This window comes from Onychostoma macrolepis, chromosome 25 (assembly GCF_012432095.1).
Source record: "Onychostoma macrolepis isolate SWU-2019 chromosome 25, ASM1243209v1, whole genome shotgun sequence".
Classification (NCBI taxonomy): Eukaryota; Metazoa; Chordata; class Actinopteri; order Cypriniformes; family Cyprinidae; genus Onychostoma; species Onychostoma macrolepis.
This window is the reverse complement of record NC_081179.1, coordinates 1639500-1666325: the sequence shown is the minus strand read 5'-3', so window position 1 is coordinate 1666325 and position 26826 is coordinate 1639500. Positions and strand designations below refer to the sequence as shown.

The 26826-nt window shown below is 34.5% G+C and overlaps 1 protein-coding gene across 1 annotated transcript in view; it reads right to left on the bottom strand.

Annotated features, from left to right (window-relative positions):
* The window catches only part of tmem117 (transmembrane protein 117), a 77462-nt gene that overhangs the window by 7495 nt on the left and 43141 nt on the right, over positions 1–26826 (bottom strand). The window contains 4 exon segments of the mRNA XM_058766910.1: positions 1194–1237; positions 1240–1352; positions 6001–6098; positions 9662–9761. Of these exon segments, the coding sequence (XP_058622893.1) occupies positions 1194–1237; positions 1240–1352; positions 6001–6098; positions 9662–9761 (355 nt within the window).

Sequence of the window (26826 nt, the reverse complement as noted above, 5' to 3'; positions counted from 1 at the left end):
AAATGATACGAGGTGAGATTGTTCAAAAGTAGAATAAAATAAATCAATGTAATAGAACAATACCTAAAAAATAATTAAAAACAAAAAACAATGCAGAATGTGACATTTGAAAAGTCAAGTAACTAAAAATAATATGAAGGCTTGAAAAAGACAAAGTCAACACCTCTGGGGAAAAAAAAAAAAAAAAAGCTAAAATGATTAAATAAATTGACTTGAAATGGGACAGATGAAAATTAAGTAAAATTGAATAAAAATATAATACAAAAGAAAATGCATTAATTAAAACAATTTAAAACAAAAAATAAATAATGTGCGATGACAGCTGAAAAGTCAATAAAAGTCAATAAAATAAAAATGACAGCCTTGAAAAAGGCAAGGTTGAAACATCTGGAAAAAAATTAATTTAGAAGAAGCTAAAATGAATACAAATATAGATGAAAATGAAATAAAAATACAATACAAAAGAAAAGAAAATGCATTAATTAAAAATTATTTAAAACAAAAATAATGAATGTGATATATAACAGTTGAAAAATAAAATAAAATAAAATAAAATAAAATAAAATAAAATAAAATAAAATAAAATAAAATAAAATAAAATAAAATAAAATAAAATAAAATAAAATAAAATAAAATAAAATAAACCAATGTGAGATACGATTGTTAATGAAAATGATTGTAAATGAAACACTGAAATTTGAAATAAATAAACAAACAAAGTAATATTAGAAATGACGCTGAAAAGTGAAGGTGAAAACCTCATACAAACACCCATCTTAATGGAAGAGACGTGAACATTTTAAAATGAAAGCAATAACCTTAACTTTTTATCTCCTAAATGCATTTAAGTTGGATTTAAACGGAAATGAAGACGGGTTCACATGACAATGACCCACTTTAAGAAGCTCTGGCCAGAATCTCTAGACATCAGATGAACCTGCGATTGTGTGTGTGTGTGTGTGTGTGTGTGTGTGTGTGTGTGTGAGAGAGAGAGGTTATTACAGGACGAACAGCGAGAGGAGCTGTTGAGCACGTATTAGCATATTCATGAGACAGTGACACACTCCATTGTGATTTGCTGCCTGCGGCGATGTGGAGGACATTAAACAAGAATCAGTCAAGAGCGGACACACACACACACACACACACACACAGAGTCAATGAAGGAGCATCAGACGAGCTCGTGTTTGTACCTGCATGATGATGAGGAGGTCAAAGACCAGGATGAAGGAGGCCAGAACGCTCTGGAGACCTCGTCGCTCGGCAAGAAGCCACGGTTCAAGTTATCCCAACTGATCCAGTCCGTACTGATGACCAGAACCACCACAGACGTCAGAGAGATCAGCACCGCCCTGACAAACACACACAGAGACCAGATTAATGAGTCTGAGAGGAGTCTCTTCTGCTCACCAAGGCTGCATTTATTTGATCAAAAATACAGTAAAAATTGTGAAATATTATTGTAATGTAAAATAGCTGTTTTCTATGTGAATATCTGTTAAACCATAATTTATTTCTGTGATGTAAAGCTGAATTTTCAGCATCATTGCTCCAGTCTTCAGTGACACATGATCTTCAGAAATCATATTAATATACTGATTTGCTGCTCAACAAACATTTCTGATTATTATCAATGTTGAAAACAGTTGTGCTGCACAATATTTTTGTGGAAACTGTGATACTGTACTATACATGACTTTACTGTCACTTCTCATCAATTTAATGTGCTCTTGATGAATACAAGCATAACATCTTACTTACACCAAACTTTTGAATGGTAGTCTATTATGATTTCCACAAAAATATGAAACAGCTTTTAAATAAAATAAATATATATATATATATAAAAAAAAAGTTAAAACAAACTAAATAAAATGATGTGAGATGGGATGGTTGAAAAGTAAAAAAAGGAAATACAAAACCAAATACAATAAAATAATAACAATAAAATAAAATAAATAAAATAAAATGTGAGATGTGACAGCAGAGAAGTCAAGTAAATAATAAAGTATAAATAAATGTATAAATAAAATAAAAACAAAAAGCATTGAAAAGGGAAAGATCAATACCTACAGAAAAAAGGTAATCAATAAATTAATGTGAGTGAAAATTAAAATTAATAAATAACCATAAAAATTAAATCATACAATTTAGTGGTTGCAAATAAAGGTGAAACTATGTTGTTGAAAAAATTCAAGAAAGAAAGAAAAGTGTCAACATCTCTAAAAAAAAAAAAAAGAATGGCTAAATAAAATGCATTTAAGTAAATATAATGAATGAAATGATGTGACTGTTAAAAAGTCAGTAAAAAAAAAAATCAAGCAAAAAAAAAAAATATCAGCTTTGTCACAGGTAAAAAATTACATTTTAAAACATATTCAAATAAGAAACAGTTATTTTAAATTGTGATAGTATTTCACAATTATACTGATTTTACTGTATTTTTGATCAAATAAATGCGGCCTTGCAGAGCAGAAGAGACTTCTTTCAAAAGCATTAACAGCGGTTATTATTCCAGACTTTTGACCGGTAGTGTATCAGTCGTCTGCAGATGAAGCAGATCTCTCGCTGCCGTTTACTAATGGATGGAGCCGCTGGCAGAGAGCGCATTAATGAAGGACGAGCGCATATGAAACATATAGTGTAATGCACTTCTGATGGATTCACTGAATAATACAGACACCAGACACACTGAAGAGTCAGAACTGATCCTGAGTCAGTGCTTCTTCAGATGCAGCTTCACACTGTCTGGACATCGAGTCTTAAAACTGCAAAGATACAAGAGCAAGACGCAGGACAAACACCTGGATCTGACGTCCATCTGCTGCTTTTCTGCTAGAAACAGCAGATCAGTACATGAAGTCACCAGGTACGCAAAACATCGAGAACTGACACTGCAAAAATGACATCTGAGTGAGTTTTTAATTAGTGTCTTTGTCTTACTGCACTGTTTTTAATGTGTTCATACTACAAATCTGTCAGTGCAGTAAAACAAAATACACTTCAAAGTTCAAAGTACAGCACATATGTTTTTTTTTTTTTTTTTAAATAAATATATATATATATATATTTTTATCATGATTCATCAGTGGATGTTCTTCTAATTTTTGTTTACATTTACATTGCATATTGTAAATTAACAAAATCAAATTAAGTCACATTAAATATTAGAAATTGCATAATAATTATTAAAACACATTTAATATCCATTTTTAAAAACTATTTCATGTTAAAATTTGCAATTGCCATTTACCACTAAATTGTGTTTTGATTTTGACTAATTAAACATTATAATATAATATAATACAATACATAAAACATTTATGTATTATATTTATACATCATAGTTAAAATAAACTTTAATTTTTACATATTTAAATTAAGAGTCTTTTTGTACTTTAAAAAAAAAAAAGACAGTTAAAATCGCAATCAACAATCAAACTGTTATAAAAATATATTTGATATGCATTTTTGAAAATGATTTCATATTAAAAATTACAATAGTCATCTTCCACTAAATTTAATTTTGATTTTGTCTAATTAGAGATATGATATTAATATAATATGAATGTGAATGGCAAAAAGGACATTTTGATGTGTTTTAATTATTCTTTTCCCACATATTTTTAATTTGTTTATTCTTCACAATAATTCTTCAAAGTTCACTACATCTGTTTATTTTTAAACTTTATTTAATAATATTACTCATTTCATAATGCTGTCATTGTGAATGATTCATCAGTGCAATGTTTTTCTAATGTTTTTAATTTACAGTTAAAATTGCATCTTGTAAATTAAATCAATTTAATTATTAAAAATGCATGTTAAATATTAAAATATATTTCAAATGCATTTTTAAATAATGCATATTAAAATTGCAATATTAATTTACCACAAATTTTATGGCAAACTAAACATTCTATTAATAATAAAACTAACATAATATATTAATAATTTATATTAACATAATATGAATGCAAACTACTGGAACTGCAAAATAATAGTTTTTAATTAGTATTTTTGTCTCTGGCACATTTTTACTTCATGTTTTAGCTCTTAATATCTCACACATTCTTGCTTCTAAAGTGCATTTATCTTGTTTCACGGATTTTTAGATATTTTTACTGAAGAAATGCAGATATAGTGAGAATGAACGAAGAAAGCTTTAGTAAACGGCTGTAATGTGCATCGGGGTCAGAGGTCGCGTTGTCGAGTGTGTTTTCAGGGTCAAAGTGTGTGTGCAGTCACGTTAGCACGGCAAACGCAGCGGCACTGATCGATTTTCTGCTGCGTGAGTCTTTAATTAAACGTGCTGATAATGAAAACAAGCATTAAAATAACGTTATTAACTCACACACACAGTTTAACGCCGTTTGTTATTCCCATAAGGACATTTTCAGACGATTCAACTTCACAATAACAGCAAACACACACTCAAATCTCATTCCTAATGTAAGGTAACTACAATTACAATTGACTAACACCCTTTAGCATACTTAGATATGGATAAAAACACGATTTATCAATATTATTCCACACACACAGCCACATAAGAAGCAATATTCCCGCTTTAAGCCGAGAATATCTGTGAAACGCGGTCAATTACTGCACAAAATCACCTCGACTCACATCTCAGCTCATATAAACCAGCAGAAATCATGTTTACAGTGACCAGAGGCTTTAAAAGCACAAACTATTCATCAAAGCCTCTTCTGTTTTTGAGCTGGAACGTCTCGAAATCCTCCTTTTATGAGCAGGACTGCTGCTTTTAACTTGCTTTAATAAGATGATTTATTTGTCAAATATCATGTCCTTATTGTGAATGATTCATCAGTGCATGTGTTTCAAAAGGAAAACAAATGTTTTAGTTTACAGTTCAAATTAAACACTGTAAATAATACAATTATTAACAAACTGCATATTAAATATTAAAATAATTAGAATGATTAAAATTCACAAGGAATTACAGTAATGATAATTATAACATATTCATAAATGATGCATAAAATATATTATTAATTATAATTATATTATTGTTAAACTCAAATACTGTAAATTAAACAAATAACTCAAAACTAAAATTATTCAATATTAAAATATATTTTTAAAATAACTGCATATTAAAAACAGCAAGTCATTTACTACTACATTTAGTTTCGATTATGACAAAATTAGCATTATATTAATAATTATAATATAAGATAAGAATTATAAAATAGAATCAATATATTAATAAATACATAATATAGTATTATTTATATTAATACTATTAATTATTACATATTAATAATTATTATTATAATAAAAATAAAACAATCATTATATAATTATAATAATAATTTATTGTGACTACTAAAACTGCAAAAATGGCATTGTAATGTGTTTGTGTAATTCGTTTTTTTTTAATATATTAAACTTATTTATGATTCAAAATTTGCCAGTATATTTGTTTATTTTTAAACTTTATTTAATCCTTTAAATTATTTCTTTATAATGTCGTCATTGTGAATGATTCATTGGTGCATGTTTTTCTAAAGAAAATACATTTTTGCTTACAACTAAAATTACATCTTGTAAATTAACTATAAATTGCATATTAAACATTAAACTATATTTAATATTTCACTATCTCATTCGTAAGTCGCTTTGGATAAAAGCGTCTGCTAAATGACTAAATGTAAATGTTTTGACAATGTGCAAATGAAATGAAATGGGTCTCCTCCCATACATTTTGCATCTGAAAGGGAAACTCCTACAAATGCATATTCAATACGTTATAATATATAAAAATAACTGTTCATGCCTAATTCTTCACTAAATCCTGACAGTACTATTTTAACTTCAAAAGATGGTTTGTGCTGGCGCAAGCTGTTAGTAAATCATTTGATTGTGACAAATGACACCTATTTTATTAATCACTGATTACTAGACTGTGGAGTGGACAGAGCGTCAGTCTCAAGTCTGATTGGTTGTTTTTGATGGATCACATGATCATCTCACCAGAACAAAACAATGCGGTTGTGCCCCTGTCTCCACAAGTGTCTGGCGCTCCGGCCCCAGTCCGGATAATGAGTGTCCTGCAGCATCATGTCTGATACCTGGGAAACAAACAAACAAACAAACAAACAAACAAACAAACACTCCTTATCGACTTTCACAGTGACTGAGCTCAGAGTCATAAAACAGTCAAATCTGAATAAAGAAAAGCTATTCAATATCCACAATGATTTCAATGTAATAAAGTTCAGCATATCTTTTTTTTTTTTTTTTTACTTTAATAATATTATTTATTTATTAACAGGGTTACTAAAAAAGTAAATAAAAAACATTATTTGAAATAAACATAACTTAAATAAAATACATGATACATGGCTTGATGTACGAAAATAACTAAAGCTAAATAGAATAAAACTAATAAACAAAAAAACTATCTATCTATCTGTCTATCTGTCTATCTATCTGTCTATCTATCTAGCTATCTAAAAGAAAAAAAGTGCTAATAAGACAAAAACGAATTAAAAAGAATTAAAAAGTAGTGAAAATGGAAAATATAAAATTAAAATTAAATCTATTTAAAAATATTAAAAAATAAAAAATTCAAAGTTTCTCAGTGACACTAAAATAACACTGGACTGTCATAAATATTCAAAATATTTCATTTTATGTATATATGTACTGTATGTTCAGTATATCTGTTTTTATTTTCGTAACATTGTGAAAGATTCATCAGTGTACGTTATTCTAAAGAAAATCGTTTTGTGTTTACAGTTAAAATACACAATGTAAATGAAATCAAATCAGTGTTAGTTTCACTGAGATAATATTTAATATTCATATTTTGAACTGGTTTTGGTTTTTATTTTGATATTTTCTGCATTTTATTTTTGCTCTTGGAATGTGTGTGTGTTTTAATTATAGTTTTATTGCAGTTTTAGTTCATCTTGCTGAAGTAAAATAAGAATCCGTTTTTTTACATTTCACGTTCATGTCAAATGAATAACAATTTCATGCAAAATATTAAAATATATTTAATATTTACCACTAAATTGAGTTTAGCTTATGACAAATTAAACATTTTATTAATAATAAAATAAAACATATTACGTTCCTTTACATGAATATAAATGTATAAAGAAATAAATTCATAAAGATTATAACATTTAAAATATGTATGACATCAAGGCACACTCTTAAAAATAAAGGTGCTTAAAAGGTTCTTCACAGCGATGCTATATAAGAACCATTTTTGGTTCCACAAAGAACCATTCAGTCAAAGAACCGTCTCATTCTTAGCTTTTTATAATCTGAAGAACCTTCTTTCGCCACAAAGAAGCTTTTGTGAAACAGAAAGGTTCTTCAGATGTTAAAGCTTCTATGGCATCGTGAAGCGCCTTTATTTTTAAGAGTGTATATTTATTTACATGATGATTCAAACCTCTAATCTGTGCAGGTCTGTGTTTGTCAAGTGCACTAGAGATGTGCCCTATGGAGTGTGCAGACTGCGCAGGGACCCGTCTAAGGTCACCCTGATGACGATCTGATCCTTCACAGGAGAAAGACTGAAAGCCGTGAGGAGGGAAGGAGAAAGTGAAATAAATCTGTGCAGATGAAGGACTGAATTAATGGCATGCAGAAGCCGTCTCGATTCAGCACTTTTCAGATGCTCCTTCGCCCTTCCTCTCGCTCTTCATCCCTCGCTTTTCTCCTCCTCTCCTCTCTTTTGTTCATCCCTGCAGTCTGAACACAGGAATACTAATGCACCGAACACACACACACACACACACACGCTGATCTGAAGTACACCTGCGCTGGCGTGTCGGCGAGAAACACGCTTTGATGTCGGATGTTTGTTTGCTGTGTGTCCTTCAGTGAACTTGGGAAAACCTCTTTTCAGAGTCGATGAGCGCTTTATCCACACGACTGTCAACGTCTATAACGCTGTTTAGAAACAGACAGTATGTGTTGAAGTAAACATCAGTTTGAGTGGCATCTGTCAGTTTGACTGCCACTCTCGTGACGAGATCTTAAAATAATCCCACTTTTAATGAAGCATTAAAAGTCAACACGGGATCAAAAGAAGTTATTTAAATACATATAAAATTAACATTTATGATATATTTATATATGAATATTTATAAAAAAGTATTTATACAGTACATAGATATATTTAGATTTATTTATCAAATTTATATGACAACTAAGAACAACTTTTTTTTTAAATTATACTGTTTAATTATAAATGTATTATAATGAAAATATAAATACATTAAAATTATATATACATACACACACACACAGAGAGTATAAAATAGGCTAATAATAATTATTATATTATAATAGGTGAACAAAAAACTTGTGATAGTGATATTTTAGAAAATAAGACTGGATTTTACTACAATTAAAAAACATGGTAAAGTCATTGTAATGCAAATATTTTTATTTAAGTGTTGAGTGTTTGTTATATAAAAGTGTTTTATTTTGACTTTTTATTTTAAATATTCTATGTTAAGAATGACTTTTGCAGTATTTTAGATTTATTTTTTATTTTACCTATTAAAAAACAGGGTAAAGTCACTGTAATGCAAATATTTCTTTTATTTGAACTTTTTTAGTAAATTATTATTTTAAAAAATATTTATAATTTTTTTTTTTTATGATTTAATCAATTATTAGCTTTTCACAAACTCAGGAAACCCTGGTCTAATTACAAAAAGAATATCACATATATATATATATATATATATATATATATATATTTATATATATATAAGGGCATCATTCAAAATTCATTATAAATAAATCCTTTTCAAAATATGATCATTTTAAATTATGCGCATGTATACAAAACTATTATATGTAAAATTATTTGTATATTTTAAAATAAAGCACAAACAGGTGGAAGCTGCTGCATCGTGACGCAATGCGACATTAATCGCTTCCAGTGTGACTGAATCATTTTAATCATATTTTTCAAATATTATTAATTTCACTAGGTGTAACACAGTTGCACCTGTAAGGGATATAGTATTATTATTTCTGCTTTGTTGGTCCAGGCGATCTCTAATGTCACATTCTCTCTGCGAGTGGCCGCTGCCTCTGGGAACCAGAGTCAATTACCAACAAATAATTACAGAAACATTTGAGTGGCTCGTCAGACACGGGGAAGGTTCGTCAAATTCTCAAAAGATTTCCCATTAAACAATTTCATGCTGCTTTAAAGTTGCCAAAGTCAACATAAATCTAAATCCACCACATTTACTTTAATACACGCATGTTATTTGGGAAACATGATTCTAGATGAGTGATTCCCTTTTTATCAGCTTTAAAATGCATAAAATAACTAATTATACCAGGTAAACATAAAATACCAGTTTATTTATTTATTTACTTACTTCTTAATGCATAAAATAATGACAATATTTCATCTCTTAAAATAAGTGTTGTTTTGTTTTTGTTTTTTAAAATATATTTAATTTGATGATTTTTTTATTTAATGAATGAGCTTTTCATTAACTCAGGAAACCCTGCTCTGAAGTCTTCGTAAATCTTTCATCAATCCACTTTTTGCTCTACAATCCAATCCTGACGAATAAAATGAATGATGAAAGTAAAACAATGTTGTGTCATGCTGACTTTAAACAGGTTCTGGTTTGATTCTCACCATCCACGCTGTCACAAAATCACCCATCCACGTTCCTACAGCAACCATCTTCATGAAGCTCTCGTTCCTGATGCCCATGTACTCCGTCACCATGTACGGCCTGTAGAGACACAGATCAGCTGATCAGCTCCAGCAAGCCAAAGAGAGGAGTACCACTGAAATACCATGCTTTTCTTCACATTTTTGAACATTTCCCATGATAAAACTGTGTTTTTGGACATGCACCTTTAAATGATCATGTTTTTTGGACATATCACATTGTAGCATTGGACATATACCATGTTTTTTACATTTTCAATGTTTTCTGGAGCATTAAAATAGCATGTTTTTTTTTTTTAAATGTACCATATTATTACCATGTTTGAAGACATATCCCATGGTAATGATATGTTTTTTGAACATTTATCATGGTAATACCATGATTTTTGAATATTTTGCATGTTTATGGGCATGTACCATTGAAAAAAAACAAAAAAAAACAAACAAACAAACATGTTTTTGGACATGTAAAATTGTAGTACCATGTTTTTTCTAAATATACCCTAAGATATCACATTGTTTAAACATGTGCCACAGTATTACTATGTTTGGGGACAGGTCTTACAGTATTTTTATTTAATTTTTTTACATTTACCATGGTAATATTTCTCATGTTAATACCAATGTTTTTAGACATGTACCATTGAATAATCATGTTTTTGAACATGCATCATTGTATTGCCATGTTTTGGGAACATGTCCTGTTTTAATATCAAGTTTGTTTTGAACAATTACCATGGTAATACTATATTTTTAAAAATATTTTCTATTTTAATACCATGTTTTTGTACTTGTACCATTGATTTACCATGTTTTTTTAACATTTACCATGGCAATACCACATTTTTGAACATTTACGATGTGTTTTGGACATGTATCTTTGCAATACCATGTTTCAACATGTCCCATTGCAAACTAATGTTTTTTGAACATTTACCACGGTAATATCAAGTTTTTTGATCATTTCTTATGTTTTTGGACATGCACCAGTACTACCTCGCTTTTATGCACATTTCCCATGTTAATGCCATGTTTTGGGGCATGTAACATTGAATTACCATGTTTGCTAGACATGGCCCATTATAATACCATGTTTTTGAACAGTTACCATGATAAAACCATGTTTTTTGCCCATTTCCCATGTTAAGAGACACTGATCTGGTCAGTCTGATGTTAATTGTGTCACAGCTGATCATGAGGTGTAACTTCAGCTGCATCTTCTCCAGAAGCTTTTATCTGACCTGACATCTGCTGGATGGAGTGTTTCAATCAACACACCTTAACATCATCAGCAACACTTCAGAGGCCTTTATAAAACATTCAGGGAACGACTGGCTTCCAGAAAATGATCCAACGCAAATAAAAACACAGCCAAGTGTTCACACGTTGTGACAGCGAGCGAATGTAATCTCCTTTACGCAGCTTTTATGCCGTCAGAAGTGTTTACAGGCCTTGAACAGGTACAAACTCGTTAATCTGCTTATGCACGTCGCTTTGTGGATTACAGACGGCGGGAAACGCAGAACAGGGCCAATTTTATTGCGCACAAATGTCAGAATGAGCGGATTGCCGCCACCCGGGTTCTTTGGTCTTGGTGTTAGGGATAATAACACCATTATCCTGTAAATGAGCTTTCATCCTCATTAGCACGTCCAATCGACGCAAATCTGTAAACCAAACGAACGCTTGACCCACATGACGCGCGTGAGATTGAATCTGTATTCCATTCGTTACGGCCTGTCGTTAGAGCGCATGTCCAGAGCGCGACTTATCACCTTCCCCCCGCGCTGATAAAGCCGCTTTGATTAGAAGGAAGATTTATTGGCGCATTAAGTCGGTTTCAAACACCCCGCGGTTGTGGAAGGCGGCCAGCCGCTGGGAGTCGTTCACCAAGGGCACCGAACTAATCGATAATACAGGGCCCATCCGATGCAGTCCAGCGCCTCAGACGCTCACGGCTGTGTTGGTATGTAACGCAGCGGCCGGTGTAGGCTGGTGCTGTCTTACAGTATTACACAAAGAGCCAAAGTGAGCTCTCTCTCCCCCACACACACACACACACACTCACTCGCTCTCTGATTAGTATCTCAGGTCTTCATTTATTCATCATGGCTGTAATTTTAATGCAGTACTGCTGGATGACCTAACAAAGAGAAACTAAGTCACATCAGCAGCACAAATGATATACACATCATACCATGCTTTTTGGAAATGCACCAGTACTAACTTGCTTTTACGAACATTTACCACTTTTGCTTTTTGGACATACACCACAGTATTACAAGTCTTTTGAATCATGCAAATACCATCATTACCATGGTACTAGCATGTTTTTTTAATTTGATGGATTTTTTTTACATTTACCATGATAATACCACAGTTTTGAACATTTACTGTGGTATTATCATGTTTTTGAACATGTCCCACGGTAACGTTTTTTTTTTTTAAAGATTTCACGTCAATACCATGTTTTTTGAATATTTACCATGGTCATACCAAGTTTTCTTAATTAATGCAATTTTTTATATTTACCACAATAATACCACAGTTTTAAACATTTACTCTGGTATTACCATGTTTTTGGACATATACCATTGAAATACCATGTTTTTCAACCATTTACCATGTTTTTGAACATTTTCCATGCTGATGCCATGTTTTTGGACATGCACAACAGTATTACAATGTTTTTGTGGACATATATGATTGAAATTCCATGTTTTTTGAAGATTTGCCATGGAAATACAATGTTTTTAAACGTTTCCCTTGACTAATGCCATGTTTTTGGACATGCACAATAGTATTACGTTTTCAGACACATACAATTGAAATACCTTGTTATTCAAATTTTACCATGGTAATGCCATGTTTCACAAACATTTACCATAGTAATACCATGTTTTACAAACCTTTACCATGGTAATGCATGTTTTTGAACATTTCCCATGATAAAACCATGATTTATTTCTTTATTATTGTGTTTGAACATGTACCATTGAAATCCCCCCCCCCCATGATAATACCATGTTTTTTTTAACATAAAATGTATTTTTTCACAGATCAGTGTAAGCAGATTGATTATTAATTCTAACCACAAATATCTAAATGAGGAAGAGTTCAACAGCTTGCTCGTACACATGTGGTTTAACTGAATGATTCCCCAGAGTCTCTTCTGTTAATTATAGTTCTACAGCAGCCCAGTTTATGAAAAATGAAACGCGCTGCTAAAAAAAAATGAGGTCACATATGCTGCACGAGTTGATTTGAATCAACAAAACCAGTCGTCACTGACGGAAACGAGCGGCCCTGATGAAGAGGAACATCAGGTGCGCAGACCCTCGTTCCTGGAAGTCAGAGAAGCCCGTGACAGGATTACTGATGTGTCTGGATGTGTCGGTATTCCCGGGATGAGTGTGTCAGCCGTGAGAATTAATATGAATGATGCTCCTGAGCGACTGCTAATGAGTCCAGTCTCACAGAGAACAAAAGTCCAGTCATGATTTGATGAATTCAAACTCCAGTGGATACGCCTTTGGTGTGTTTTCAGGGCTGCAGACGGAATCAGTGTGATTCTGTGCCGGCTCTCGGAGATTCTCACCGGCTCCTGAGGCACAACTGAATTTTAATTAGACACGTCTCAGGAACCACAAATCTGAAATCCACCCTAAAACGCTTCCTTGAGCCTCACTGGCACCTTACAGGACAGAATTACGATCAGGCCGAGTGATGGCCATCACATTCTCTACAAGAACCCATCTAGAACTCTTATAGTCAGTTTGAAATGTAAATTCACCCTATCTACTTTCTAAACACATTATTGAGCTCATTGTAAATTATTCACCAATGCATATGTCTCATTTTTTAAATAAGATTCATTGTTATTTTAGAATCTATAATATAATAATATTACAGTTTTTGTTGATATGTGTTTTTGTAATAGTTTTTATATAGTATTTATTAATTTTTATTTATTATTTACTTTAGTTTATATACTTTTATTTATTTTAGTACATCAACATATATGAAATGAAAATGAGAAATGTAATTTTTATTAGTTTTTGTATGTCTTGTATATGTATATGTTTATTTTGCACATGTCTAGTTATACGTCTATTTAGTATTTATTTATTTTATTGATTAGTTTTAGTTTATTTGGTTTACTGAGTTACTTTAGCATATCAAGATTAGGGCTGTCAAGCAATTAAAATTTTTTATCTAATTAATTTCACGCTGTGCTGATTAATTAATCTAATTAATCGCAAAATAAATCACATATCAATTTTGGCTGAGAAATTACCCACAAATGATGTTTTTCATTATTATTAGAAGAGAAAAGCATTGAAGAGACATCACAAAAAGTAGCTTTAGAAATAAATATTTTGATTAAACATAGCATAAATAATGATAATAAAAGAATATTAAGTGAAATTATACTATATATCTATAGGTAGATAGATAGATTTAGAATTTTCATTTTCTGGGGAAATTATTTCACTAACAGCACATCTTCTAGAAAAATCTTCTAGAATGCTTAAAAAGAAGTGAAAATGTACTATATTTCTGTTACCACGTCTGAGCAGATTAATCCCTCTTTATTTTTCAACCACCATGTAAATTCCCCATAAATAAGAATTTCAGCCCCACCCTACATGTATTATCATTATTGAATATTCTGTCTTACTCTGGAATGCATCACATTGCGACAGTCAAACAGCTTGCCAAGTTTCTGTAATGTGCATTTCCTGATTAAAACACAAACCCTAACAAGTACATCTGAAATGAACAAATGCAAATCAATAAACGTGTAAATGTTAGCACTGTTATTTGCCCTCATTTAGGCCAGTTTCCGTTTGCAGTTTTAAAACGGAACTGCAGCAATGGAGAGAGCCAGAAACAGAATAAAGAAAGCTGATTATTAAGAGGAATTAGTAAATGTTCCTCACACACAAATGCGAATGTAAATTATGCAGATTCTGCGGATCTCCTGAGGGAAACGCATCCTGGACTAAAGGCAAGATTTGCTAAAGTTTTATAAGCAACAGCGAGTGTTAGATTAGACAGCTACTAGTGCAGAAACCGCTTGATTTATGGCACCAGCAACTTGTAAAGCAGCAGTTAACATGATCATCATGTTGAGCGGTTAGTCTGGGTGCTGGTAACGCGCGCGCGCACACACACACTTACGCACACACGCACACACACACTTACGCGCACACACACACACACACACACTTAAACGACGTGTCACTTCCTGATGTACGATTCGGCCTATATGTGCATCTGTTAATCCCAGGGGAGTTTCGCAGTTGTCATGGTAACAACGGAAGCGGCTCATCTCCAACTGGGTTGACCTGTGAGAGATCACTAGCCCCGCCCACTTTAGCACAGGCCCCACCCCCTGGCCTACATAGTCAAACTGCTTTTCTTCCCCGAATTGATTCTCTGGTTCACGGGTTCAAATTCATAAAAAACCTGACCCAGTTTAAAGGGTTTTGTTTACCCTAAAATAAATTCTGTCATCCTTTACTCACCCATCAAGTGCCATTGAGTTTTTTGAACATACACCATGGCAATATCATGTTTTTGGACATGTACTATAGTGTTATGAAGTTTTTTGGACATGCACCATTGAAATACCATGTTTTGTAAACATGTCATTACCATGTTTTTGGGACATGTCCCATAATGCTATCATGTTTTTTGAACGTTTCTAATCTCAATATCATGTTTTTGGACATTCACCATATTTGTGATGTTTTTATGTACATGCACCATTGAATTAGAAAGTTTTTTGAACATTTCCCATGTTCATGCCATGTTTTTAAACATTCACCATAATTTTATGGTGTTTTTAAGACCTGTATCATTGAAATACCATGTTTTTTAAACATGTGCCATCGTATTACCATGCTTTTGGACATGTCCCATGCTAATATATATATTTTGAACATTTCCAATGTCAATACCATGTTATTGGACATGCACCATTTTATCTATTTATTTATTTATTTATTTTTTTTTACATACACCATTTAATCACCATGTTTTTTAACCTTGGAAACACCATATTTTTGGACATGTATCAAAGCATTACACTGGTTTTGGACACATACCATTGAAATACCAATTTCAATGTGGGGGTTTAATCTGTTTAATAAAATCTGTCATAATTTTTGTTGTGGAGCAAAACGACCAGTGAAGCTCCAGAAAAGGCAAAACCTGTGAACTAGTCCTTTAGATCTAATCACACATATTTATCAATATTAAATAATGTGTCATGTGTCATTCTGACATATTAATATAACTCAAATCTACATAGTCTAATAATTGTATATGAAAAGCCGTTACCTAGACAATCGTTTTTGATTTATCTTAACAATTATCTGGGAGCGCGACTGATTTATTAGGTTTAGTCTGAAACACAGGATATTGATTAAAATGAAATTTAATGTTCTTCTGCTGGTGAAATAAAACAGATGAGTTCCATCCTGTCCTCTAACCTACTCTTCATTTTGTGAAGGTCAAAGGTCACGGTCATTGGATCCGGGAGCCCATGACCTTCAAATATCTGCCTCAAAATGAGATATTCTGTGCGCTGTGGGTCTACTGGGCAGATATTGATTATGTGGTGAGGTGTCAGCGCCGCCGGCTCACAAACATCACCTTCAGGACCTCAACATTTATCTAGGGAGCCAGACAGGATGTGTGTGTGCGCCGTTTTCAATTACACGCGACCGCAGCTCCGTTACAGGCCAGTTAGTCCGTCTACAAGTGGTGGTTTGAAACAGAAACACATAAATATAGACAGATAAAATAGAGATTTACTTTTATACTGTCACAGATCAGCCAGGCTCATTCACCTCCCAATCACAACGTACTTCATCACCTGAGTATTAATTGCAAGCACCTGCACATCATCAGCACCCTCATCAGCCAGCATACAAAAGCACACACCTCACACCAGTTCAAGGTCCGATCTCGTTCATACGAAGTGGACTCACTCTATGCAATTCAAGCTCTATCTAGAAATACTAGCCTCTATTAATGTGTGCCCCAGGAAGGAGGACGAACTTTCTGGAGGTTGCACTGTGTTTATTTTCCAGAATGGTAGGTGTGTGGAGGATTATGTGTAGGGTTTATGGACACCTGTCATCAAGCCATCTGCAGTGACCTGACATTAATGGAGGGATTCAGAGTTGAGCTGGATGAGGAAATCCAGATGGTGATGCCACCAGGAGATCCCAGCTGGTCTTTGGCGCAATACCTAACTTTTGCCTTATGGATTGCAGGATCATCCTACCTAGTAGGCAAAATGGAGGATGCGCCAGCTCCAGAATCCAGTTCAAGCCCACAGTCCGCGGGGAAATCCAGGCCACCGTGCGCAGCCAACGCAAGCCCGCCGCTGTTCGCGGCCACTGCAAGTATGCCGCCATCTGCGGTTCACTCATGCCCACCGCCATCCGTGGCTCACTCAAGCCTGCCGGTCGCAGGGAAATCCAGGCCGCTGTCCGCGGCTCACTCAAGACCACCGTTTCGCGGGGAAATCCAGGCCGCCCTCAAGTGCCCTCAAGTGCCCGCTCCTCCAGGACGCCCTCAAGTGCCCGCTCCACCAGAGTGCCCTCCAAAGCCTGCTCCTCGCAAGCACCCTCCAGAGCCCGACTCTCCAGGGCTATATACCCGTGATCTTGGTAGCCATAGTGGCCGTGCTTGGGACTTTGGACAAGGCCAAGATGGCTCATCGGTCATGGCCTCCTGAAAGGCCGACACCCTCATGGCCCCTCGAGTCTCCTGGCCCGCCATGGCCGCCGGAGTTCCCAGACCTGCCATGGCTCCCTGGACTCTCTGTCCCGCCCTGGAGGCCTCCTCAGTGTCCCTGTCCTGCACCAGCCTCCAGGGCGCCCACCCCTGCCATACTCCCCTGCCATAACCATCTGCCTCAGTTGCTGTGAATAAAGTTACCTGTGTACCTTCTAATCCTCTGTCTGAGTCTCCTTCCGTAACATATACGCCGCTGAAGACGTACACCTTATCTTATTTTGCAACGTGGAAGTAAGAATTTTGGTTCATTAGCTGCTATAGGTAAAACTGGAGGAATAACAAAGTGAAGCAAAGGATAAAACTCTTTGTGCTACAAAATTGATAATAAATTAAAATAATATGATAAATACCAATTTTGAAAATAAAACAGCATAACAGGCTGTATTTTTACAGGTACACGCTCAAATAAATACATAATAAAAAAAAAGAAATTTATATAAATAATTTTATGCACATATACGTATATACTGTAGATTTGATATATTAGGGATGCACCGATAGGATTTTTTTTTGGCCGATACAATACCGATTTTAACGAACCACTACTGGCCAATACCGATATTGGTCAGTTGCATAAAGCGGGGCTTAAAAACTGGAAAAAAAAAATCGTCTGGTTCTCTTCAGGCAGAATCGGTATTTGAACATATCTGTTCCTGCTACGGGTGTGCGATTATAGATAAAAAAGATATCTCAATATTTTCTGGGATTTTTTTCGATAGCGATAATTAGACGGAATTTTGAGTGTATTATTGTGCTGATATTTTAATTAAGCACTACCGTGGACAGCTGACTCCTAAAGTTTTTGATATTTTTCATATTCTGTGTGGTGGTCAGTTCACAGCAGTGATGGAAATTAATATCAATTTAACAACTTAAAGGGATAGTTCACCCAAAAATGAAAATTCTGTCATCATTTACTCACCCTCAAGTAGTTCCAAACCTGTATGAATGTCTTTGTTCTGCCGAACACAAAGGAAGATATTCTGAAAAATTGTGGGAAACAGCAGTTCTGGGGCACCATTGACTTCCATAGTATTTTTTTTCCTACTATGGAAGTCAATAGTGCCCCAAAAAAGCCTGGTTACAAACTTTCTTCAAAATATCTTCCTTTGTGTTCGGCAGAACAAAGACATTCATACAGGTTTGGAACTACTTGAGGGTGTGTAAATGATGACAGAATTTTCATTTTTGGGTGAACTATGCCTTTAAGTTTAAATAAATTTTTTACTTTTATGTGCATTTTTACCTTTATAGAGCCTTTTTTTTTTCTAAAAGTGTGCATCACCTTTTGAGTAAAATTCTTACATTTATTCAGTCAATTAGTATAATAAGACATTTGGGCTGTTACAAACAAATGAAATCAGTATCAACAAAATTCATCTTTGCAATGCAGAGGAAACACAGAAGCTGCATCTGAGGTGGAATAGATATATTTACACACTGTTTAATGCAGCTCTTAGGGACATGGAATGCTTTAACCTGCAGTTACAAATGAATAAATAATGTTTTGATACATAAAACGTTGAATACTGATATATGAAATGATTTAAAAAATAAAAAGAATACTTTAAATGTGAAACTACAACCACCAGTAGGTAGCATCAAGTCACTGTTAATGTGTGAGTCATTGCGACTGAACCGAACCATTTAAACAGTTGATTCATTCAGGAACGAAACACTGCCATGTCGCTCAGAGACACAAAAGAGTGCTGTGGCTGTTCTGCCCCCTTATCTTGAATTTTCTGATCATTCTTCATGCATTTTAATACTGAATAAAGCAGTGAAAGAACGCACTCGCACGTGCACTTTTCTAACCTACTGTACTTCTTTACGTAATGTATGCGTGCACTCTGTCTTTTGTTTGATTTTTGCAATATACTCGATAATACCAAATCACACATCGTATTATTATCACTGATATAGCCTATGTGAAGGTTGATGTTATGTATTAATCTGTTAATGAAACAAAATATATTTTGTGTGTAGGCCTATTCCTTTTTTATGTAGCCTGTTTTATTCTGTTTTGTCCGTTCACAGATACATACTAACCGATAACGGTGAATCGCCATTGCAACATACCTATGATGAATTTACAGCTGAGCGCGGTTATTTCACATTTATTTTGTACAGATTTTATTTTGTTTTGGCAAGTATTTAATTATCCTGCTCAGAGAAAACAGTTGGGTTTTGCAACAGACATGCAACTCACTGTCTCCATGCAGTTAATTAGTAAACCATCGGTATCTGCCCTTTTCATGCTATTTCCGATATGCCGATGGCTCTAGTCTAAATTATTCAAAAATCAGCTGATAAATATCGGCTGCCGATACATCGGTGCATCCCTATTATATATATTACATATATATATACATACACACATACATACACACACGCATATACACATATATATGCATTAATAATATATAACAAAAAATAATAGATAAATATAATTTTATTTATGAATATATATTACACATATATAAAGCATCAGACATATACTTAAGTAATATATGATGGAAATTGGATACATATGTATTTATGCATAAATATCTTATGCTTTATATATAAAGCACAATAGATGCATACATAAATAATCTATAGTAAAAATAAAACAATGAAGCAAAATTCAAGTAACAAATGGCCACATCTGCTCTTACATTAATGAAGTGTTTACAGTAAAACTGGGATGACTGTTACTGCAATGCATTGTGGGACTGTCTGCAGTGCTGCTTTGGAAATGAGAGTGAGTGTGTGTCTGAGCATGTGAAGCTGTGTCGATCAGACGGGTGCCGCGCTGGCTCCTAATTGGCCGTGAGTAATGCGATCTGCATGCGCACTGCAGTCTTAATTAAATAACGCTGCTTAATTAGCGCATGATGTATGCCTGGAACGGACGCCTCGAGCACTGACAAGCACTGACTCCGCCCCCTCTCACAGCCCCGCCCACATCACAGCCCCACCCACACAACACACACTGAGCTGAGGATGAAGATCATCATCATCAGTGTGTTGGGCTAGATGCAGTAATGATGTGATTAATGATGCCGTAATGATTTGATATAGGCAAACATGATGTCATTTTATAAAAATGCTGTTTCATTCGCTATGAAATCTGTCAGACTACCAACGTTTTTATAACCTGCAGAGAGAGAATGTGAGTGTTTATGATGTTCATTTCAATCACAAGCGCATTGAGCGGCCGCCGGAGAGCTGTTCAGTGTGTGTGTGTGTGTGTGTGTGTGTGTGTGTGTGAAGGGGGAGGAAGCAGAACTGGTTGTTAGGAGTGTGTGATGTGGGGGTTTGAGCGGGTGTGTGTGTGTGTGTGTGGCAGAGAATAAAAGAATATCAATGAGAAAGATGAGAGGCAACAGATGCTGAGAGAGATTTTCTTTGTTTATTCTTATATTTATACACACACACACAAAAGCATGAAATATGGATGCATTAATAAATTATCTACAATAAAAATAAAGTATATGTAAGTATATAAAGTATATGTATTTATAGTATATAAAGTATATATGTAGTTTTTTTGCATAAATATTTAAATAAAGTTACATATATAATTTTCATAAGCTTACACACACATGCATACACAAGATACAGATACATAAATGAATAAACATATATATAATAAAAATGAATTTGTTTCACCAGTATTGGCAAAAACTGTATATTCTTTACAGTTTATGTCATATTACACCCCAAATGAAAGAGAAAATAAATTATATTTAACACAAGAACAATCAAACCTATTTCAGGGCCATTAAGACAAATTTCATTACCATAATGTGAAAAATGAAAAAGTAATAAACTTTACATTTAATTTGTACTTTATTAAAATAATTAAGGCGAAGAACAATTATATGCATGTGGTAGCATTTGTTGTACTGAACTAAATTTTCTGCTGATCTGAAAGAAAAAAGAATGACTGACAGAATGATTTTCACTACAGTACTACAAAGATGAGAATATAAAAAGAATGACAAAACAATGGGTAGAAATGTCATGAAAAAGTCACAATGAAACAAAAACGTTCCTTGTTCCTAAAATAGGCTTCATTATCATTTAAAAAAAAATAATAAATAAATTTTGATTTGGATGAAATATAACATTTCAACACGAACATAAACACACAATAAACAACAACCAGAAACACAACAGGACAAACTGTACGCGTGTCAAACTAGGCTACATGTTAATATTCACCACTGTTATTAAAAACAGAATTTCACTCAACCAAGATCACAATAACTGTAGTAACTGCAGCAGTTACCATGGTAAAGCACCGAAGGACAGATGCTGTACGTAAATGTCTCAAGACACTACAGATCTTTTTCTAGTGTTAATCTGAGAGTAAATCAGAGAGCGACAGTGAGAACATAATGACACGAGCATCAAATCTACCAGCACTGTATGTGCGTCAGGCTCATGAGAGGCAGCTCGCCTCTCCACACAGGTGTAAACAATCATTTCTCATGACAGAGCTCAAAACAGCAGACACAGCTCACATGCTGTCAGAGAGACACGAGCTCAAGTGCTGTGCAACAGCGCCACCTATCCACAAACATCATTAACCCTACAAATGCACACATTTGTGAGACTCCAAATGATCAGACTTTGCTGTTGCACTCAATCTCCTCCATGTCTTCTGTTGCATTGATAGTTTAGAGTTTTTTATCCAGTCAAAGCTCTTTAATGTAATTGTACAAACGTCCAGCTTCTGCTGCTGCTTCATGTGTCTTTTTGCTGTTAAATCTCTAATGATTTTTATCAGGTAAACGTCAGAATAACTGTAGTAATATTTCCAGATGAACACTTACTGGACTGAAGCAGCTCGTCTTTACTTGATTATCCATCAATCATTTTCTAGAAAAATCAGTGCGTCTCAATTTCAAATCTGATCATCAGGATCTTTTGAGGAGCGTTTGTTTCCAGAAGCTTTACTTTCACTGTTCCTCAGTCGAAGAATTATCTTTATAAGCCTCCAAAACATCTCACATCTTCTGAGGAGCGTTTATTTCTTCATCTCTCGATCAGCATTGCATTATATGTTTGGGTCATTTCAATATCATCTTACTGAGACATATTATTGGAGATATAGAGTGACGACTGATATTTAGACTGATATTTTATGTAAGTATCTGCTATAGTGTTATAAAGATCTCATTGATTTACATCACAAGCATCAGATTTTAATCTTACTTTCTGACCATAAATATCATTATCTGCACCAAATTGCACATTTTCCTCACTTTGAGTCTCTGAATAAAATTGAGCTGTTTTTTCTTCATATTCTAACAATAAATAATATAAATAATATAATAATAACTATAAAATATGTTTAATAATGTAAAATAAAAATAAATAATAAATATACATCAATACAGAAACATGTACAAACAATATACACAATGTAAATCAATCAGGCTTTATAGGGTTAAAATGAATTACAAAACTATTAAATTTGATATTTCATATTATATACATATACATGCACACACACACACACACACACATATATATATATATATATATATATATATATACATACAGTATCTCACAGAAGTGAGTCTCACATTTTTGTCAATATTTTATTATATCTTTTCATGTGACAACACTGAAGAAATTACACTTTGCTGCAATGTAAAGTAGTGAGTGTACAGCTTGTATAACAGTGTAAATTTGCTGTCCCCTCAAAATAACTCAACACACAGCCATTAATGTCTAAACCGCTGGCCACAAAAGTGAGTACACCCCTAAGTGAAAATGTCCAAATTGGGCCCAAAGCGTCAATATTTTGTGTGGCCACCATTATTTTCCAGCACTGCCTTAACGCTCTTGGGCATGGAGTTCACCAGAGCTTCACAGGTTGCCACTGGAGTCCTCTTCCACTCCTCCATGACGACATCACAGAGCTGCTGGATGTTAGAGACCTTGCGCTCCTCCACCTTCCGTTTGAGGATGCCCCACAGATGCTCAATAGGGTTTAGGTCTGGAGACATGCTTGGCCAGTCCATCAGAGACATGGAGACATGCTTGGCCAGTCCATCAGAGACATGGAGACATGCTTGGCCAGTGTTTGGGGTCGTTATCATGTTGGAATACTGCCCTGCGGCCCAGTCTCCGAAGGGAGGGGATCATGCTCTGCTTCAGTATGTCACAGTACATGTTGGCATTCATGGTTCCCTCAATGAACTGTAGCTTCCCAGTGCCGGCAGCACACATGCAGCCCCATACCACGACACTCCCACCACCATGATTGACTGTAGGCAAGACACACTTGTCTTTGTACTCCTCACCTGGTTGCCGCCACACACGCTTGACACCATCTGAACCAAATAAGTTTATCTTGGTCTCATCAGACCACAGTAATCCATGTCCTTAGTCTGCTTGTCTTCAGCAAACTGTTTGCAGGCTTTCTTGTGCATCATCTTTAGAAGAGGCTTCCTTCTGGGATGACAGCCATGCAGACCAATTTGATGCAGTGTGCGGCGTATGGTCTGAGCACTGAGAGGCTGACCCCCCACCACTTCAACCTCTGCAGCAATGCTGGCAGCACTCATACGTCTATTTCCCAAACACAACCTCTGGATATGATGCTGAGCACGTGCACTCAACTTCTTTGGTCGACCATGGCGAGGCCTGTTCTGAGTGGAACCTGTCCTGTTAAACCGCTGTATGGTCTTGGCCACCGTGCTGCAGCTCAGTTTCAGGGTCTTGGCAATCTTCTTATAGCCTACGCCATCTTTACGTAGAGCAACAATTCTTTTTTTCAGATCCTCAGAGAGTTCGTTGCTATGAGGTGCTATGTTGAACTTCCAGTGACCAGTATGAGAGAGTGAGAGCGATAACACCAAATTTAACACGCCTGCTCCCCATTCACACCTGAGACCTTGTAACACTAACGAGTCACATGACACCGGGGAGAGAAAATGGCTAATTGGGCCCAATTTGGACATTTTCACTTAGGGGTGTACTCACTTTTGTGGCCAGCGGTTTAGACATTAATGGCTGTGTGTTGAGTTATTTTGAGGGGACAACAAATTTACACTGTTATACAAGCTGTACACTCACTACTTTACATTGTAGCAAAGTGTCATTTCTTCAGTGTTGTCACATGAAAGATATAATAAAATATTTACAAAAATGTGAGGGGTGTACTCACTTCTGTGAGATACTGTATGTTATTAAAAATAAAATTAATAATATTAAAGTATTAAATTAAATCAGTAAAATAATTATATTTATGTAAAAATACAATAAATAAATAAATACATACATTTTTATATTTACCAAAGTTATATTTTATAGCTTTAATATACAATATTTGTAATAATTTAAAATACAAATAATTATATAAATAGTACATATATACATTCATATACATTTACGTACAGATACAAACAACATATACACATATTGTAAGTAAATTGTGAGTTGAGTCTGAGCAGTACTTGTATGACACTCAAATGTTCCAAATCAGTTCTGTTCTAGTTATAATGCTGCCTCAGAAAACAGCTGCCTATGTAGGTAGTAGACAGGTAGTAGACAAAGGTTTCTCGCACTCACAAATGTATCAAACTAGTCTTTGATCAGTCCAATCTGCGCTCACAAACATTAATTCTGATGGTGCTTTTATGGCCAGGAACAATCAGCAGGACTGCCATGCTCACTGCTGACCGTGTTTAACCTTGAGAAGACGTATGGCGACACGATCGCTCAACATTCAATTTCACTGAAAAATGGTGCAGCCATTCTCCAAACAGTGCAGTTTAATGTGAAAGCATTGGCTGTGTGCAGAGCTCAACATTAGATGGCAAATCGAACCGTAAGTGAGGCATCCATCTTATCGGGTAAAATTGAAGCGGCGCCACGTTTTCAAACGGCCCATGGTTGACTGTACGCACATGTGCTGATCTGAGATCATACGTCCTCAGATAATGTAAAGCAGACTGAAGACGCTGATTCTCAGGTTAGTGCTTAAACGCACTTAAAGCTTATAGGATTCATGCACGGCTGGTCAAATCAATCCCTCAGTAGAGAATAGAGAGCCATTCTTGTGCAGAATTGCAATGCAATGACATTTTTGAGTAAAATCATACAAGAATGACAAATATCCGTCTGTTGCATTTCTGCATGGAACAACAAACAGAACAATCGATGTAGTCTGATTCAGTAATGATTCTTTAAGCTAGTTCTTTTTGATTAGTCAATTTCAATAGTCTCTACAGTTAATATGTAGCCTGTTTTAAAAACAAATACATCTCTTGACCTGGTTTAACTGAATCACTCAAAAAGAGTCATAAATCAGACTCAAACACACTCAAAAGATTTGAATCCCTGAGTCATCTGTTTAAATTAATCAGCAATAGTGGATACGACTAAACCATACAATGACAATAAATAAACATCTTTCTGTTGCATTTTTGCACACAACAACAAACATGATGAACAATCAATGCAGTCTGATTCAGTAATGATTCTTTTAGTGGGTTATTTTTAATGTAACTTTTAAAAGTCTTGAACTCTGTGGTTAACATGTAGTCTGAATTACGAACACATGCATCTCATGAGCTGGTTTGTTTAACCGAATTTCTGAAAAATAATTATTATTTTATACTGGAAAAATTTTAGTATTTCTACTTAAAAAAGATGATTACCCCAGAATGCATTAGTAGCTATTACCAACACTACAATAATAATGATAAAGGCTGACCAATATATACATAATTTGTTTTTACTGAAAATTATGTTTTAGTAAAACAAGCAAAATGTATTTTTTATAATATGCCATAGGTGTGCATGAATATACACTAGACAAGTGCAGCCAAAGTGAATACATCTCAATTTTCATTCAAGCAATGAATTAATCCATAAGTTAATGAAATAATTATATTTTATTTACTGACAACAACAGGAAACATGAATAAATGAGTAAAAGAATAAATAAAAGTAACAATCACAATAAACACATACATATACAAGTCAACAACACATAAAACAAAGCTTTATTCAAATTTATTGTTCTGACAATTATGTATTTACAGGCGGTGAACCCACATCCTACTGCCATCTCAACACAGCTGTGTCAATTCTGCAGCTGACCACTGTGTCCACCTTCGTCTGTCTCTGCTGTCCATCACGCCTCTCACTGCTGCAGTCACACTGAATCTGATCATGGATGGGAAACGGACATCGAGGCTGTCCTTGCCTGAGTGCACGGAGAGGACGAGGAAGACCGTGATGACGCCCCTGAACCACACAACCTTGAAGCAGGAGCGGGAGAACATAATCTGGCTGCCGCC